The following is a 16,074-nucleotide window of genomic DNA, read 5'->3' as shown; positions in this document are numbered from 1 at the left end:
GTAAAACGATTATCTCTGTTTCATTGGTCACGCTTACTCGACGGATGTCCTGTGCGACAAATGCATTATATTGTATGTATATATTTTTTTGATCAATAACATATTAATTTCTTCAAAAAAATATTAATGAAACTTTCTCATACATTTTAGAAAAAAATTGTATCAAATCTTACATAATAAAATTCCACGAGTGGGAGACGGAAATTTCTTGCACTTGAAGAAATGCTACGTAATAATCCTTAACACGACCATTTGCGCTTCCGTGTAACTCATTGCATAACGCATTTATCCGATTTATCCACTGCATAATGCAGTTATTACGTCATTACCACCAATTCACTAAAGTAAATAATGACTTTTGTCATTATTGAAATAAATACCCCTCGGTATATATAAAAGTATCTTGTATATTTTTAATATACCAATTAATTAATATGTATGTTGGCATACGTGGAATTTAAATCATGTCTAATCAATATCTCATCGAGTGTATTAATATAAATATAATTGGTTGCTATATCTGGTAACATAATAATTAAATTTGCGTGTCCTAATATACGACGGAACACAGTAGCCAATGAAAGATAATCGGTAATTACTAAGGAAAAAAATAAATTGAAAAAAATATTTAAATACAAACATCCTTGTCTTTCTCTTTCTCTCGGGTAAAGTCTAGTGTAAAGGGACGACTATTTGCGGCACGTCTATCACGCGAATTGCATCCTCGCGATGGCACGCGTATGCACTCGCCCATGCAACGAGTAGTAACAACATGCGGTTTCGCTTTCATCTCGCGCGTAGAGAAAGAGAAGCCCCGATACCATATGGCTCCAGAAGAAGTTTACACACGGGGTGAAGTGTTCGCAGGAAGGAAGCTTTCCAGCATGACCGTGCGTATTATGTTCCATGTACTGAGAACACATCGCGAGGGACACGGGCCGCTGTGTAAAAGCGGGGCACGCGATGAGAGCACGTGCCCCCTTTTCTTCTTTAGGCTGCTCCTTTGTATCGCTCGAAGGACCGGAAGCGGGTGTCAATTGTCAGCTACTCGAACGTCCGTGGCCGAACACGGGACAGATCCTCCCGAGGTAGCGTCTCCTCGCTCCTGTGTGGTCCTTCGTGAGAGGCTTCTTATCGGGTGTACGCGAGTGTAGTTTGCTGTCAGAGATGCAGCGCGTGCATAAATATGATATCGATGGGTATTGTCATATTTTATGCGTATCTTAGCTTCGCAGTGGTAATTTAAGGCTGGAGACTTCGATCAACAATTTTTAATCTCTATTGCATTTCAAATATATTTCTTTGTTTGCCACTTTATGATAAGATATACTTGAATTGTCTTTAATTACTTATTGAATAATTTAAAAATAGAAAAATTATTATATATTTTCTTAAAAACGCGAGTGTAAGGAATTATTTAAACAAAGGTTGGCACGTCAGAAATAATAATTTCGATGGGTTATTATACATATGATATCAAATATTATAATATCAAATATTGTCAGGAACATATATTATCATGCAACTGTTGTCAATTAATACAAATATGACGTATAATTTAAATTATATTTTTCTCGCTTACGTCTCTTTAGGGAGGTAAAGAGGGGGTCTTATAGTATTCTCGATTTGAGAATCGATATCTTGGTTTATGCACCAAGTAAAATACAGGCATATATGTTTTTCAAATGCGATTTAATTCGCGGATTAATAATCTTTGAAATTTCACGCGGTACCATCCGCGTAGGCTCTTAACTGCTCCTTTTCTATTACATGATTTCCTATGTTTTATACATTACAGAGCCCGAAATTCTTTATCTACGATTAATTTGGTAATTTAAATTAGTCATTCTTTCCAGTTGCATGCAATCTTTTTAACAATTTTTTCGAATATAAAAAAATAATGAAAGCATTATTATAAAATAAAAGTAGATAAATCTGCCGTTACAACGGTAAGCCACAAAAGAGGATCGCAAGATAATCTTGACCCACACTACATATAGCATTGCCTCGTCATCATTATTACCGCCATCAATTTCATGCGATCTAGCATCCTCAATTTTATAACCCAAATGTAATAGTTTACTGTTCCGTGGAAATAGAACATAATTACGCACAACGTTGCAGTAACATCCTGGTTTTACTGGCTCTATTTCATGCAAATGATGAGATGTGTTAGACTACAAATGGAAGAGAAAAAAAATATCTTTTTAATAAAATCTTTTAATTTTCACAAAACATTCTAACTTGAATAATATTACAAAATCGAATGCATGGCACTACGCTTGTTGCAACTATATTTGATCAAGTTTAATGATACTTCTAAGAAATTGCGATCGGCTTGTTCAAAATATTTGATTCCGGCAATGCAAGCGAAAGTGATTGACTCTCGCGTGGAATTCCTGACCCCAGAGCGATGGGTTCAAAGACTCGACACGCTCGATTTAACATCGTTTTCTTTCTGACAAGAGGAACCGTGAAAACTGGCGCTTTCATGCTAGCAGCAGATAGGGTGCCTTCAGTACAAGAAATAAGACATAAGAGTCCGTTTACACAGCTTAAACTGCATATGCTAATTAAGATTAGGAAAAGGAAAAGAGCGCTATTTTTAAATTAATTTTAAATGCTCCTTTCCTAGAAAGAATTTAATTTTTTTGTAACAATTTATATGAAACATACACATACACGGACAAAATAAGTCACACGCAATATATAATATAATATAAAACTAAACAATATTAATAGAGAGATATTCTCTTTCTCTTTTTAAGCAAATTACAAATTTAATATATTGTAATAGATAAAATAATCTTTTATTTAACAAAATCATATTTAATAAAAATCCTTATCTATGGAATAATTTCCTTTCCAGATAAGATTGTTTAAAACTTTTTGATTAGTAAATAAACGTGATCATTTCAAAACACTTTGTTTAATAATGAATCAGCTGTGACAGAAATGATTTTCTGCGACCCGTTTTTCTCGCAGTAAAACGTTTCGCAATTTCTCATGAAATTTTTTTTTTCCCAGAGCAATATAATTTCGCGTATACTCGTAGAAATCGCTTACCTAATCCGCGCGACAGTTATTCCTGTTATAGATTGACATTATGTAAACCGGGTCGTGTGACGATTTGCAGCAAAGGAAGGAGTCGCACGAACGATGTTCTGCCAGCCACCACGTCGAATTCTCATCTCGCGGTTTCCAGTCACATGGTGCTCTTTCATCGAGCGTGTGAAGTGTGCTCCGTTCGGCAACAATTAATTATTCCATGGCTTTCATTGTCTCGCGTCGGGAAAGTGGCGCGAAAGTAAGAATCCGCAGGAGATATCCGTCGAGAGGTTTCTCAACGGACCCATGTCGAGTCTTTTAATCTCGATTGCTAATCTGGATCGGCGAGCGATCCTGAAAGGACGAGTCACGTGGGATCCGGAGAGAGTGACGATTGTACGCGGATCAATCGTAAAGTACTGAATTTAATGACTGCATTCTGGATAGATTGTGCGGGATTAATTAACATAACGAGCAGTTTGTCGAGACGTCGCAATTATAAGAAATTCTATGGCAACCGTTGATTTTAATTATAGTCTAATTAACTGTCTAATTAAATGTTATTATGACGATTACTACGTACCGGGCAATGATTTCAATTATAATTATAATCGTCAAGAAAAATCGTCTCATAACAGTGCCATCGATATCCCGCTCGCATGCTAACAACAGCGAAAGATCAGTCCGTTATCACTATGTCGAGTGTCGCATGATTGATATAAATTAATTAAAGTCGATGACACTTGAAATCCTATATTATCTGCTGACAATGTTCAAGGTGGCCGATGATGATTCCACGCGGCATACTGATCAAATTATATTACGATCAGCAAAGTCTTTGTTACTACGTGTCGCAGGTGTTGATGGATACCGTTTTCGTAAGTAATCGTGAAACTAAAAAGTTTAACAAAAATAAATTTTATAATTTTCTAGATAAAAACTTCATAAACCTACGTGTGAGATTAGTTTTCCTTTATTAAATTATGTGCGAGAAATTAAATCGAATTTTTTACCAACGTATCAAAGAGAGTCTTAGAGATAATAAGAAAAATAAAATGAATGAAAAGAATTAGGAGAAAAACACTACATGAAACGATAATAGAACGCCCTAATAATTCTAAAAAATGTTCATTGTACGCTTTTGAAACGCTATGATGTTCAATGGACTACCTTTTGCGGGGGAAAGACATAATTACTCCTGCAACATTCAGGATCTTTAAGCGAAGTATAGAGAGCAGAGCGCAGCGTTTTTCTCTTCGTTAGAAACGAGTTTTTGTTTTACGCTATCCTCGAGGCCCTTCTGCGACCGGAAGCTGAGAAGAGAGAACACGTGCTCGAGCAACGATGGTACCTGAAGACTCCGTGAGGAAAAATGGTGATTGAGGGCCGAACAGCACGTGCCACGCATGTAAGAGGAGATGCAAGATTCAATGGAGTGTCAGGATAAGAAATTTATTATGCGGAGACTTCTTACCTGAGACTTCTCACCAATATATGTCTGATTACCATTGGAACTACTGTTCACGTGGGGTAGCATGGAAATGAACGAATATATTGTCCCGAATATATCGAATCTACGTAGCCTGCGAGATATCCTAATATTTTTTATTTATGAGTAATATAAGTAAAATTTTTTTATCTTGTTAGAAAAATTTGAAAATTATGATAGCTAATCTTTCAGTGAAGCTCTATAATCAAAATGTATTGTGGGAACAACACGCGAATTTTTTGTTGTTGTTTGAGCAATTAAATCTTATGTTATATTCGGTATCATGAAAAGTTTAATGCGTAATAATATGTTGTAATTAGTTGCATATAATTAATGAATTAATTTTTAAATAAAACATACGGCGGATCTATTATCTTTGTATATAACTTTTTTCGCTATTTAATTTGATTGCCGCTCATGCGATATAGCGTCGACGTTGCCCATCTTATCAATTGGAGAATAAATATTATAAATAGACGGCGCCATGCAAGAGACAACACGTATCAAGAATAATAAAACTTAGTGAGTCGATCCAGACTCACTCTCCCCTAGTTATATTTAATATGATATTTCACAGAATATAAATGGAAATTTACTTTAAAAAAATAATGCTTAAATGATCACAGATCACATATTAAACTTTGATCACAAATAATTTGATTACATGATTATAATTATATGATTATTGAGACAGATTAATTGCAATTTTTTCGACATTTATAAGCATTTAAAATACATCAAATAATATTGATAAAAAAATATTTAAACTCTTCCTTTCAATATTTCCTTCGATGTAAAATGAATTTCAAAATGCTCATTATGCAAAAATGAGATTATTTATTAATTAGAAAAAAGGCGAACTAGTTTAAAAGAGCATTTCCGTTGAAAGGTGTCGTTTACCTTGTTCTGCAATGTTACATGTATCAAGAAGCATATGATATATATACCGGGTGTTCGTTTCGGAACAAGCGCTAGGAACCGAGCCATCGATAACGATAAGCTCGCGATAAAGGCGACTATATTTAGAACGCCAATGGACTACTGGTGGACTACTAGTAGGACGAATAAATGGCAAGAGATAAAAGTAGAAAAAAACAAAGCTGTTTTAAATGTTGCAATTAATAACATAGAATCTGAAGAATCCTGAAGAGACTATGCCTTGCTGTTCCGCTTCGCGAAGAGTAAGTTTGGGATTTTTATGGATTCCAGCTAAATTGGACCCCTCATTACGAGGGCATCCCGTGACATATGGCACCCACCATCCCATTTTACGTTTCATTTTTTTGCCGCATTGTGAGCTCGATATGGTGTATTAGCGGCTAGATTTTAAGACTTCTTTGAATTCCTCAATGTGGCTTCTTCATTAAAGCTTCGATTTACAGAACCAGTCTTTAGAGCGATATAAAAATACAACTGCTTTTCCCATTTGGAATCAGCCATAAATTGTATAATTAATGAACATGTATAAAAAGCAAATATATATAAAAAGCGAAGTCGTCGAAACAATTTCTTCGCACACAATTATAATTTATTATGAGAAGCAATGATAATATCATAAATCGATCAAATGGATCTTTAATTAATGAGATTCCTAAAATAACTATATAATTTAAAAAATATCATATTTTTCTATGAAATTTTATATAAATTATGCTGTTAAATATAAATTATATTTTGGTGTGCAAATTAATAATTTTATATCGTTATATTGTATATGATGAAATTTTTCATTTACATTATTACCTGATCAATATCTAACAAACTATGCATAATATTAGTAAAAAATATAATATTTATTTTATTATTTTAATAAATTTCTTATTGTATATATAGCATGTGATGCATACTGTAACAGCTGCTATCATCTCGATAGCAAAGAATCTTTCTGTAGCAGTTTAATAATTGACTGTAACGTAAGATCAAGGGCACGAAAATCAGTCCGCATGTTATCAGAATCTCCTTTCTGTGCGCTTTTATAAATAGCGGCGGTGATATCATGTACATTATGCAAGGTGAGGTGTACGTCGATAACTTCGTTCGAGGTATGGATTCATTTCGCAGAACAATGCGTTCAGTCTAAAGTCCAATACATAAGTTGAGACATAACAAAACAGCTTAAGAAAAATAAGAAGATATTTAATATTTTCAGTTTTCTCAGTTTCTTCTCTATATTAAGTATCGATGTTGGATTTGCTTTATAGTTATTAAAATAGAGATAAAAATCATCGATGCTACGTTTTTGACGGCGATATCGATCGCACGTGTGCAAGTCAAATAATATTTTTGACTCGAAAAAAAAAAGATGTCGCACTGAAATATCCCAAGGTGTATTTCTGTTCTATATAACCGGGTGCGAGATATTGGAGTCTACCGCTCGTAACCGAGTGTGGTACGTCCTTTCTCGATTCTGACGAAGCGCAGACCTTGCTTTGACATTGCATGCCTTCTAATTCCCGCATTTTCACTTTCATTAGCCGTTAATCGGAAAGCATGGTCGATCGTTTGTACTCACGAGATGTGTGCTATTCCTGAAATGTGTGTTGGAAAATGGAGTAGCTAACGCGCATTGTGCAAATACAATACATATGTAGGCAGAAGAATGATTTACACATTCTTGTGTCATTTTATTAATCTTTCTTATTATTTAGTGGGTTGATTTTTTAAATATAATTTTTTTTAATTTACACTTTAATATGATTTACTTTGTTATTAGCGGACTAAAAAATTATTTACGAAGAATGAAAAATTATCTATGATGTGTTATTAAACTGCATACTAATTCCATACGCGTGATTTAATTACATTTAATTATATTTATTTTACTTCGAGATTTATTTTATAATAAGATATAAATACCTTATTTCTTCATTAACTTTACATATCATTTATTTAAGTGATACTAAAGGAAAAGCATTATTGATAAGATCAATGATTCATAATGATCTTTACACTTTGTATAATTAAGGAAACACTGTGGTATAATTAAGGAAAAAATCTGTGGTATGATTAAGGAAAAAATCTGTTCAAAAGATTGGTGCACACACACACACACACTAAAGCAACTTGCGTAAATGCCATTACGTAAGCGCATTGGAATTCTAATAGCTGAATCAGAAATTTCTCTGTATCCATGTACATAAAGATGCACTTCTGTGAAAACTTCTGCGAAGGTTACTTATCAAATAAAGTTCGATATTTTCTTCTCTCTCAATTGTCTTAATTGTCATAAAATTTCGAAAATTTTACGGTAGGTTTATACGTTCAATTCGTGTGATTCTTTTATGAGAATATCTAATTCATTAATTAACAATATAAATCGACATAAAAGAGTATTTATATCATTACACTTGATTAATAATAAGATATTTAATAATTCTCTTTTTAAAATGTAGCACTATGTTAGATTATAAATATTCACTTCTTTTTCATTTCTCTCTCCTTCCGATTCAGCTTTGGAATTGTAAATCAGCATGTTTCGGTGTTTTTTCTCAAAAGACCCCTGACATTGCACAATAAGACGAAATGTAAGGATAATTTCGACGAATCTAACTTACATGCGATTGCGTCAGTACAGCAACGGACTCCATTGTTGATATTGTAATAAGCATATTGAAGATATAATCCCATGATTGTCGTCGAAACGTGTTTATTTCACATGATAGGGGCTTGTCAGCCGGATCCGGACGGAGTCAACTGGATTTCGTAACACAGGTTCCGGTTTCACGCGATGATTTCAATTTATACTGGCTTTGGCGAAATCATCACGCGTGAATGAATGTGCAAGCACGTTCAAATCGTATGTCTGCATGTTTGTACCGGATCTGCATCAGAAAAACTTTCGACAAAGCTATAAAAGCGTACGACTGACTCGTAAAATCTCATCAACGATAACTCACGTCGAGAAGACATTGCATAGGAAACAAACACGTGTTTGCAACACCAAATTTGACGTTCCTTTTATTTGTGACACTGGTATACAAATGTTCTTAATATTAAAAATGTGTGAAAATTGCGAATTCTGGTTGCTACGAAAATAAAAGTGTGTATTATGACTTAAAAATAAGAATATTAATATTTTTATGTTTAAAAGTTAAAGAAATTTTGTAATCTAAAAATATATATATATATATATATATATATATATATTCCGATAAGTTGTCTGCTTTGCATAAAATTACATCCATAAACTTAAATCCGCATATATACAATAAGTCCAGAAAACGGATGTTAGCGTATGCATGAATGAGGTGGCATCTGCGAAAGGGGCGATCTGGTGTCTGGTTTATTTTCGGTGCACGCATCCCCTCATAACCAGTCGTATCGGAAGGGTTGATAGTGTTTTATGCCGCGTGCGTGGGCAACGCCTGTCTCCGAGTTAATTATGGACTAATTGTCAAGGCCCGGTCTTTGGAGGTTTTTGCCGTGCCGCAAAACAGGACGTCGTCTTCCTTTCTCTCTTTGTTGTTGCTGAAATTAACTTAAACCGAAAAGGAGATTTCTCTACTTATTCTCACATACTTTTCGACGAATGTCATTATGACTGATTAGACTAGTTTTATACCGTGACTAATTCGAATGCTTAAACCTGTAATTCTTGTTGCAGACCACCATCAAGGTCTATGCCAATTGCTTGCGACCGGACATCGAATATAAGACCCTGAGTATCACTTACGAGACGACCTGTCGCGAGGTCGTGCAAAACCTTCTGAACAAGTATCGCATGAGACATCGCGATCCTCGATTGTTTTACCTGATCATGGAGGTGACCGTAAGAAGAGCCAACGTGCGCACCGTTTTGCCGCTCGACGAGGATGCGCGGCCAGCTGTCTTGCAATCCTGCCATCCTCGCGGTGATTCCAGGTACGCTTGCTTGCCCTCCACTTTTATACTTTATTCCCGACCCTTTTGGTTTCGGTCGGTTACGTGACGTAATTTCAGGGCTCGTGACCGTAAACACGTCTCGTGGACTACTGAACATGAGTTATAACACAGTCGACGTTCTTCACGTCGCTCGCCAATATAATTCTCGGGCACAAATGGTCGTGTGGGTCGCTGCACGATTCGTGGGGAATGTAAAATCGGCTATTCGGTTGCGAAATCGAATGGAATTCTTGATATTTTACGGTGGTGTCAGTCGTAAACGCTATGTGGATTAAGTTTTAAGGAAAACACGAGGATATTTTTAAGATTCCACGCGAACGGTTATGTTAAATGTATCTGTAAATGTAATTCAAAAGTTATAATACATTATTTTGATATAATATTTTATCTAAAAAATGCTATGTACACTTTTGCACAATTTGATAAAAAAAAAGCTGTAGTTGTTTGACGTCTAGAACGGTTTTCCGACTCGGCTAATGTTTTCTTGGTAGTATAAGACTTCCGGTGCGACTTATACGTAATACAGGACGAGAGCGTTTGTCTCCCCGGCACAAACCGGTGCTTTAACACAGGAGTAATGCTTGTTCGTGTCCTTTGAACTCACCGACTTCTACCAGAGTCGCGGAATCTTCGGCACGTAAACTTGTATGCTTACATATGCCTCCTCCTTGTTTGCAGGTTCTCGTTGCAGACGCGCCGTGGCGGACTTGTCAAAATATACGACAGCGCACTCATGTCCGGGGTAAATAAATTTTTAGTCTTCTAAGCAAACAGAGATACATTTTAATATTAAGTATAATATTTAAGAATAAAAATATTTTTTCCTATACAAGAAATTTTTGAATTTTTGAATATATTGTGAATTTTACAATTACATCATACAATTTTTTTAAAACTAAATATATATTTTGCCATAAGAATTAAATACCATTAAGATGTAAATAATAAAAGACATTTCATCATTAAAAATAATTTAAAATATAAAGTTCATTCAGTTGTGTTTATATAGCTTACTAAGTATTTTATGATAAAAAATTATATTCTTTTAAAAACAATTTTAATCTTTGCAATAATTGGGGACTTAACGTTCACAGTCGAAATACAAGAGCCTTTTGGTCTCGGAGCAGACCACCGTAGACGAGTTGATCCAGATGCTATTGAGTTGCTACAGCTCCAAGGAACCAGTGGAGCAGTTTTCTCTCTACGAGGTCTGCGAAGGTGAAGAGTACCAAAGGAAATTACACCCTGACGATTCTCCGCTTAAAGTCACACAACGGTGGACCAGCACAGATCGACACCTTCGCATTAGGCGTAATCCAGATTATAGGCGAAAGGTATGTATATTTGATTTATTGTGATATTCTGAGAGTGCTCAGTTCGTTTAAATTTGCGTTTTATGAGCAAAAGTAACTATTATGATATTTATTTGAAAAAAATTGTTTTCTGTTTTTTAAATTTTCTATTCTATAACTGGTGCAATTTTTTGAAAATGCTCCTAAATAAAATATAACATATTTGATAAAATCTTTTGAAAAATTTTTCTGAAAATTATTGCGAAAAAAACGTGTGAGTAGTAGTTTGTTTTATTTATAAAGAGGAGACATTCATCTCGTGTAATAAATTAGATTCAATGAATCATCGATCTTTGAAGAATAGAGATTATGAAACATGTGTACTCTCAAACAAAGATACTGTCGTCAAATTCAATCCGTATATAATTATGCCATTATCGGAATTATTCATAAGAGCTTAATAGAAAGTCAAATCTCTTACACAATCCGACATCGTCGTCGTTTCAGAGCATGTGGGCGTCGGACTCGAGTATCCTGGCAATGTCGAGGCTGGATCTCCACGACAGTCCTCCTATCCATTACAGTTCGAGAATCGACAACAACAATCATTTGAGTTTGCATCATCTCGCTGGAAAAACCGTTAATATTGCCACTAACAACAATAACAACATCATTCATCGAGATCAGCATCACTCGTCCTTAGGTTCCATTAATCAGGCACCGCGAATCGTCGTACCTCATAGCGCGGATCTTCCACAGGTACAGTTACCGCGAATGCAGCAACTTCCACAAAGCGTTCCATCAACGCCGATCTCGGCAAAACATGTGACTGCCTCTTCCTATGCCGATTACGAGAATTATCTCTTTATATAAGAGCAAATCGCACACACAAGTTTGCATAAACGTCATCGAAGTTGAGAGAAATCGCGTCAATCGCGAAAATTCGACTCACGAAACGGTCAGAGTTACCAGAGATTATTGGGGATACTAGAAAACATGCGTCGCGGCTATTCGATAGCACGATTATCTTCGTATGTAATATGTAGACTTCAAGTACTAAGAGCACTATGAGGCGTCAACAAATATGTACCTTCGAATTGTGTTAGAAAATTATTAATGCATCTTCTCGATGCATTTGGATTTAGTTCTTATTTGAGCTAATATATTATGATTTGACAAAGCTCGTTTCCTTGTTAAAGGAATTTAATTTGCATCAAAACAGTTGTGATAATTTCTGACGGATATTGTGATGTTTAATATTTCAACGAGCACATGAAAAATATTTGCAATAATAATTATATTTTTAGCTTTATTTCTTTATATTCTTTATATTTACGTAAAAAAATTATGGTTTTTTAAAGAAGTTCAAGAACAAGAAAATCGAAAAAAACGCTCGTTAAACGCTCGTTTGCTGCCTGTATTTCAGCTGATCGAAGGTTGATAACAAAGAGAATTTATTATTATATTAGTTATATATTAGTAGTGAGGGAAATTGTACCAAAGGTAGACGTATAAAATTATAGTGTATTTATATATGTATGTATAAATAATATATGCTGCATTCGTAAAATTATATGCGGCATTCATCAAGTCTGACACATACACTTAAGATTTTGATAATTTTTATAAATATTTGTTTATATAATTTCTTGCACATTCGAAAAAAAATATTGACTTGATGTCCAAAAATAAAAATGTTTTTATATCTTTTTTATTATAAATATAAAATTATCAGATAAATTTTTCATCGGGTCAATGTAAGATTATCAGATTAGTTTAATAATAAAATCATGTAATCGCATAGTTCAAAAATGAAACTCGTTTCGAGTTATTTAAAATGCGAGAAAAATTTCAGAAATGTATTATTATTTATTTATGTAAAATGTAAAAAGCGTTTAATTAAGCGTTCACCTGAAAGTAATTTTAAATTATTGTTATAAACCTCTGTCGTTTATTCAAAATTTCATACAAGTCGGCCGAAACAGAACACATCTCCTACATGTAAATATTACAAGCGGGAGAGAAAAATGTGTTCAAGTAACATTCACTGTTATCGCATTATTTAACGAATTATCCCGTATAAGAATTTGTAACAATCATTTCTCTCTAGTTGCGTATATACATATCGTTCTTTCTAATCGTGTATAATTACGGAAATGTAATTTACAAAACGTCAGACTGCAGATTGCAAACATATTGCTCCCGTTATCGCAAAGGCAAACAACTTTATCGCATTGAAACTAATCAACTGTCAAGCATTAATGCAACATCTGAGAAATTGCGTGAAACACTTCGAGAATTATTACACAAGATTAATGGCGATTTACGCGACTTCATTATTTCCATACCGTGGAAATGAATAAATGAAGGTCCGTCTTCTCGCCGCAGAGTACGTTCTAGATTTTATTGCCAAAGAGTCGGTACAAGGCAGAGAGAGAAATACATATATAAAAACATATATAAAATAATTACGCGCGTCGAATACGGCAACCGAATGTGCATTTATGTCTATACAAGAATCTTTGATGTATGTATGTCGTTCGTAGTAATGTGCGTCGATGAGACATGGTTTAATGTCGCACTTATATGTCGAATTAATGTATTTACGTAGAGTGTAAATATCTTTTTGTATTGTCCGTTTATGTTTTATAGGAGAGAATATCGAATAATATGATTTATGTGTCTTAAAACGTTCTCCGTGTTTTTATTTCATTTTACGATTGAATTTTTCGCCATCGTGTTGCATTTTAAATATGCCCTTTCTTACACGTACCTATAATATTATGACATATCACATAAGTATTCATCGAATATGCATAATCAAAATATGTAATTTCTGGGTAATTTGCAAAAGGGAACAATACAACGCGTCGATGTGTCATGTGATGATAAAAATTTTATTTACAAATGCGACAAATGTAGGAATTCGGGCACCAGTGACATGCGGGAGAGAATCGACGCGTTATCGTGACACTTCTTCGCGATAATCCTTCTTATTTTCGCTTTTTGTCTCTCCAAGACATCACCAGCGAAGGAGAGAATCACTGAGAGATGTAACAATAATAATCTTTACATTAAATATATACGATTAAAATCTAGTTATTTTAAGGGCTATGCGGGAGGGAATTACAATAATAGAAATATTTGGTTTCTCAAGGGGAAAAGTTGTCCTGTTATAGGATCTCTCGAGGGAGGAAGGGAGCAAGGGTAGGTAAATAGATGGGACATGTCAAAGGGGAAAGGGGGCCTGGGAATATACTCCTCTCTTGCTTAAGTTTCAAAGGATAACATCACAGCATTGACATATCAACATCGAAACGATCGGAGCATCTCGTCCCTCGAAAGTCAGCTCGAGACTTTCGTTCGCTCGGAAAATGTTTCAATTTGACATCCAGAGAGCTAGATATCCTCGCTCAAGGACTCACGAGGAGCGCGCTGCAACGATCGTAGCGCTTTTCATTTGCTATAGAACAATGTACAATATCTCACTAATTAGACGTCTCAATTCCGTCTCCAAACAACTGCGCGCATCATATGCAAGCTGTGTTCTCTCATTTGCTCGTTCGCTCGCTCACGCACGCACGCATACTCTCTCTCTCTCTTTCTCTCTTCTTTTCTTAATTCGTCTTGCATCCATCTTGCGATCATTACAATTAGATCGAATAGTAGCAATGTGATTGATACAATTCAACGCATAGCTTACAAATATTCTATCTTTCTCTCTCATTCTCTCTCTTTCTCTCTCTTTCGCTTCCTTCATTATCAGTGCAACAATAGTGAAATAAAGCTTTCTTCTCAAGGAAAACGAATGGATCGCGAATGGATCACGTGGAACATATTGCCACATGCTGAAATATTTTCCGCGATACTGATCGCGCGCTTGTATGGTGTGTGACAGTAATATAGATAATATACAGAGAAAATCTTTGATCCGACGAACCAGCCACGAAAGGGAATTTTATCGAGGACGCTCGCGCGTGCACGAAAAGTCTATCATTTCTTTGACACAATTCCTACACACGCGACAGAATTGCGTCTAAGCGTTCATCGGCCCGAATTGACGATTGTCGGGTTACATGCATGATAAGTTTGAGCTTCCGCTAGAATATTTACTGACACTGAAGAAGTTACAGTCTTGCCCTACCGATATTTATCGAAAAATGTCTTGCTTTTTTAATTAACAACGTAGGTTTATGAAAAAATTGTACCGCATTTTTAAATACTTATAGAAACATACGTCGTTGGACTATTTTTAATTACGGCTTAATAAAATTCATTATTGTAATTAGATATAATGCATATTTATTTGAGAGTAAAAACACATCGATTCGGGCCGATACATTACGCCGCAAACAATCTTACATCGCATTTCCTCTCTTTTCGCTATACAGATATACTTTCGAAACCGCATTACATCGCCAACAATATTATTGCGAAAGCCATAAGCCTCGATACAAGGACAGGCATTTCGCAGATAGTTTAAGCATACCGAGGGGATTCGCATTGGCCGAATGTCTCCCTTGCGTCGTATTCAATCGCTAGGACACGTAAGGCCTATGCTTTAATCCTCGTTTGGACCTTCCAACCATGTGGGGTTGCATTCAGTGAACACGTCGATGGGACGAACGAGGGAAATCGTCGTCGACGACTCGGCGCATTACTAGCATTGCAAGCGACTAATAAAAATTTACTACTCCAGCCAAGTTATCCTATCTTAAAAGGTACTTATAAAGACTTGCAATCCGTATAATAAAATCTTATTTTATGACTATTAGTTGTGTTCGGGATTAGAATTATTTTACAAATACGCTCTACGAGATTAATCAAATAATTAAGCAATTCAGAGTTACCTTCAAGCGTAGTCTATCGGTAAAAATAATTTGTCATCCCGAAGAGATCGCTCGATCGATGAATCATCGTTTCGATAATGAAAGCTATCGTCGTCGACGATTTCGCTACAGCAAATTTGTTAAAATTTTACATTTCTTCGCGCACGTTTTATAATGTCAAATTAGACCGGCGGGTAGCTTCGAGATTTTCAATCCGATCGCATTCGAAGCTAGACGTGGTCTCTTAACCCTATCATCTTACATCTTTCGCGTGCACACGGTGCGACAAAATACTTAATTATACAAGTAATCGTCGATAATTATCGATATAATCAAACAACATCGTTCAATCTCGTTAGACTCTCTTCTCGTTCCAACAAATAAATATCTAAATCCGAAACGTCGCGAGTGAACGCATCGTTTACGCGAGAGCGATCAAAAGCGCCCGTCGACGATGCCGGAATCAATTAACTAAGCGAACAATTTTCATTACGTGCACACAGTGCGAGCCAACGAACCAAATTCCATACAATTA

General features: G+C 35.3%; 1 protein-coding gene across 1 annotated transcript in view; it reads left to right on the top strand.

Annotated features, from left to right (window-relative positions):
• Window positions 1-12,345, top strand: part of LOC105255586 — a 29,836-nt gene extending 17,491 nt beyond the window's left edge. The window contains exons 3-6 of the mRNA XM_011264932.3: window positions 9,141-9,397; window positions 10,097-10,160; window positions 10,513-10,752; window positions 11,218-12,345. Of these exons, the coding sequence (XP_011263234.1) occupies window positions 9,141-9,397; window positions 10,097-10,160; window positions 10,513-10,752; window positions 11,218-11,583 (927 nt within the window). The 3' untranslated portion in view covers window positions 11,584-12,345. The remainder of the gene's footprint in view (window positions 1-9,140; window positions 9,398-10,096; window positions 10,161-10,512; window positions 10,753-11,217) is intronic.
• The last annotated feature ends 3,729 nt before the right edge of the window (window positions 12,346-16,074 follow it).

This window comes from Camponotus floridanus, unplaced genomic scaffold (assembly GCF_003227725.1).
Source record: "Camponotus floridanus strain SB8 unplaced genomic scaffold, Cflo_v7.5 scaffold11, whole genome shotgun sequence".
Taxonomy (NCBI): domain Eukaryota; kingdom Metazoa; phylum Arthropoda; class Insecta; order Hymenoptera; family Formicidae; genus Camponotus; species Camponotus floridanus.
This window is presented reverse-complemented; position numbering and strand designations above follow the sequence as displayed.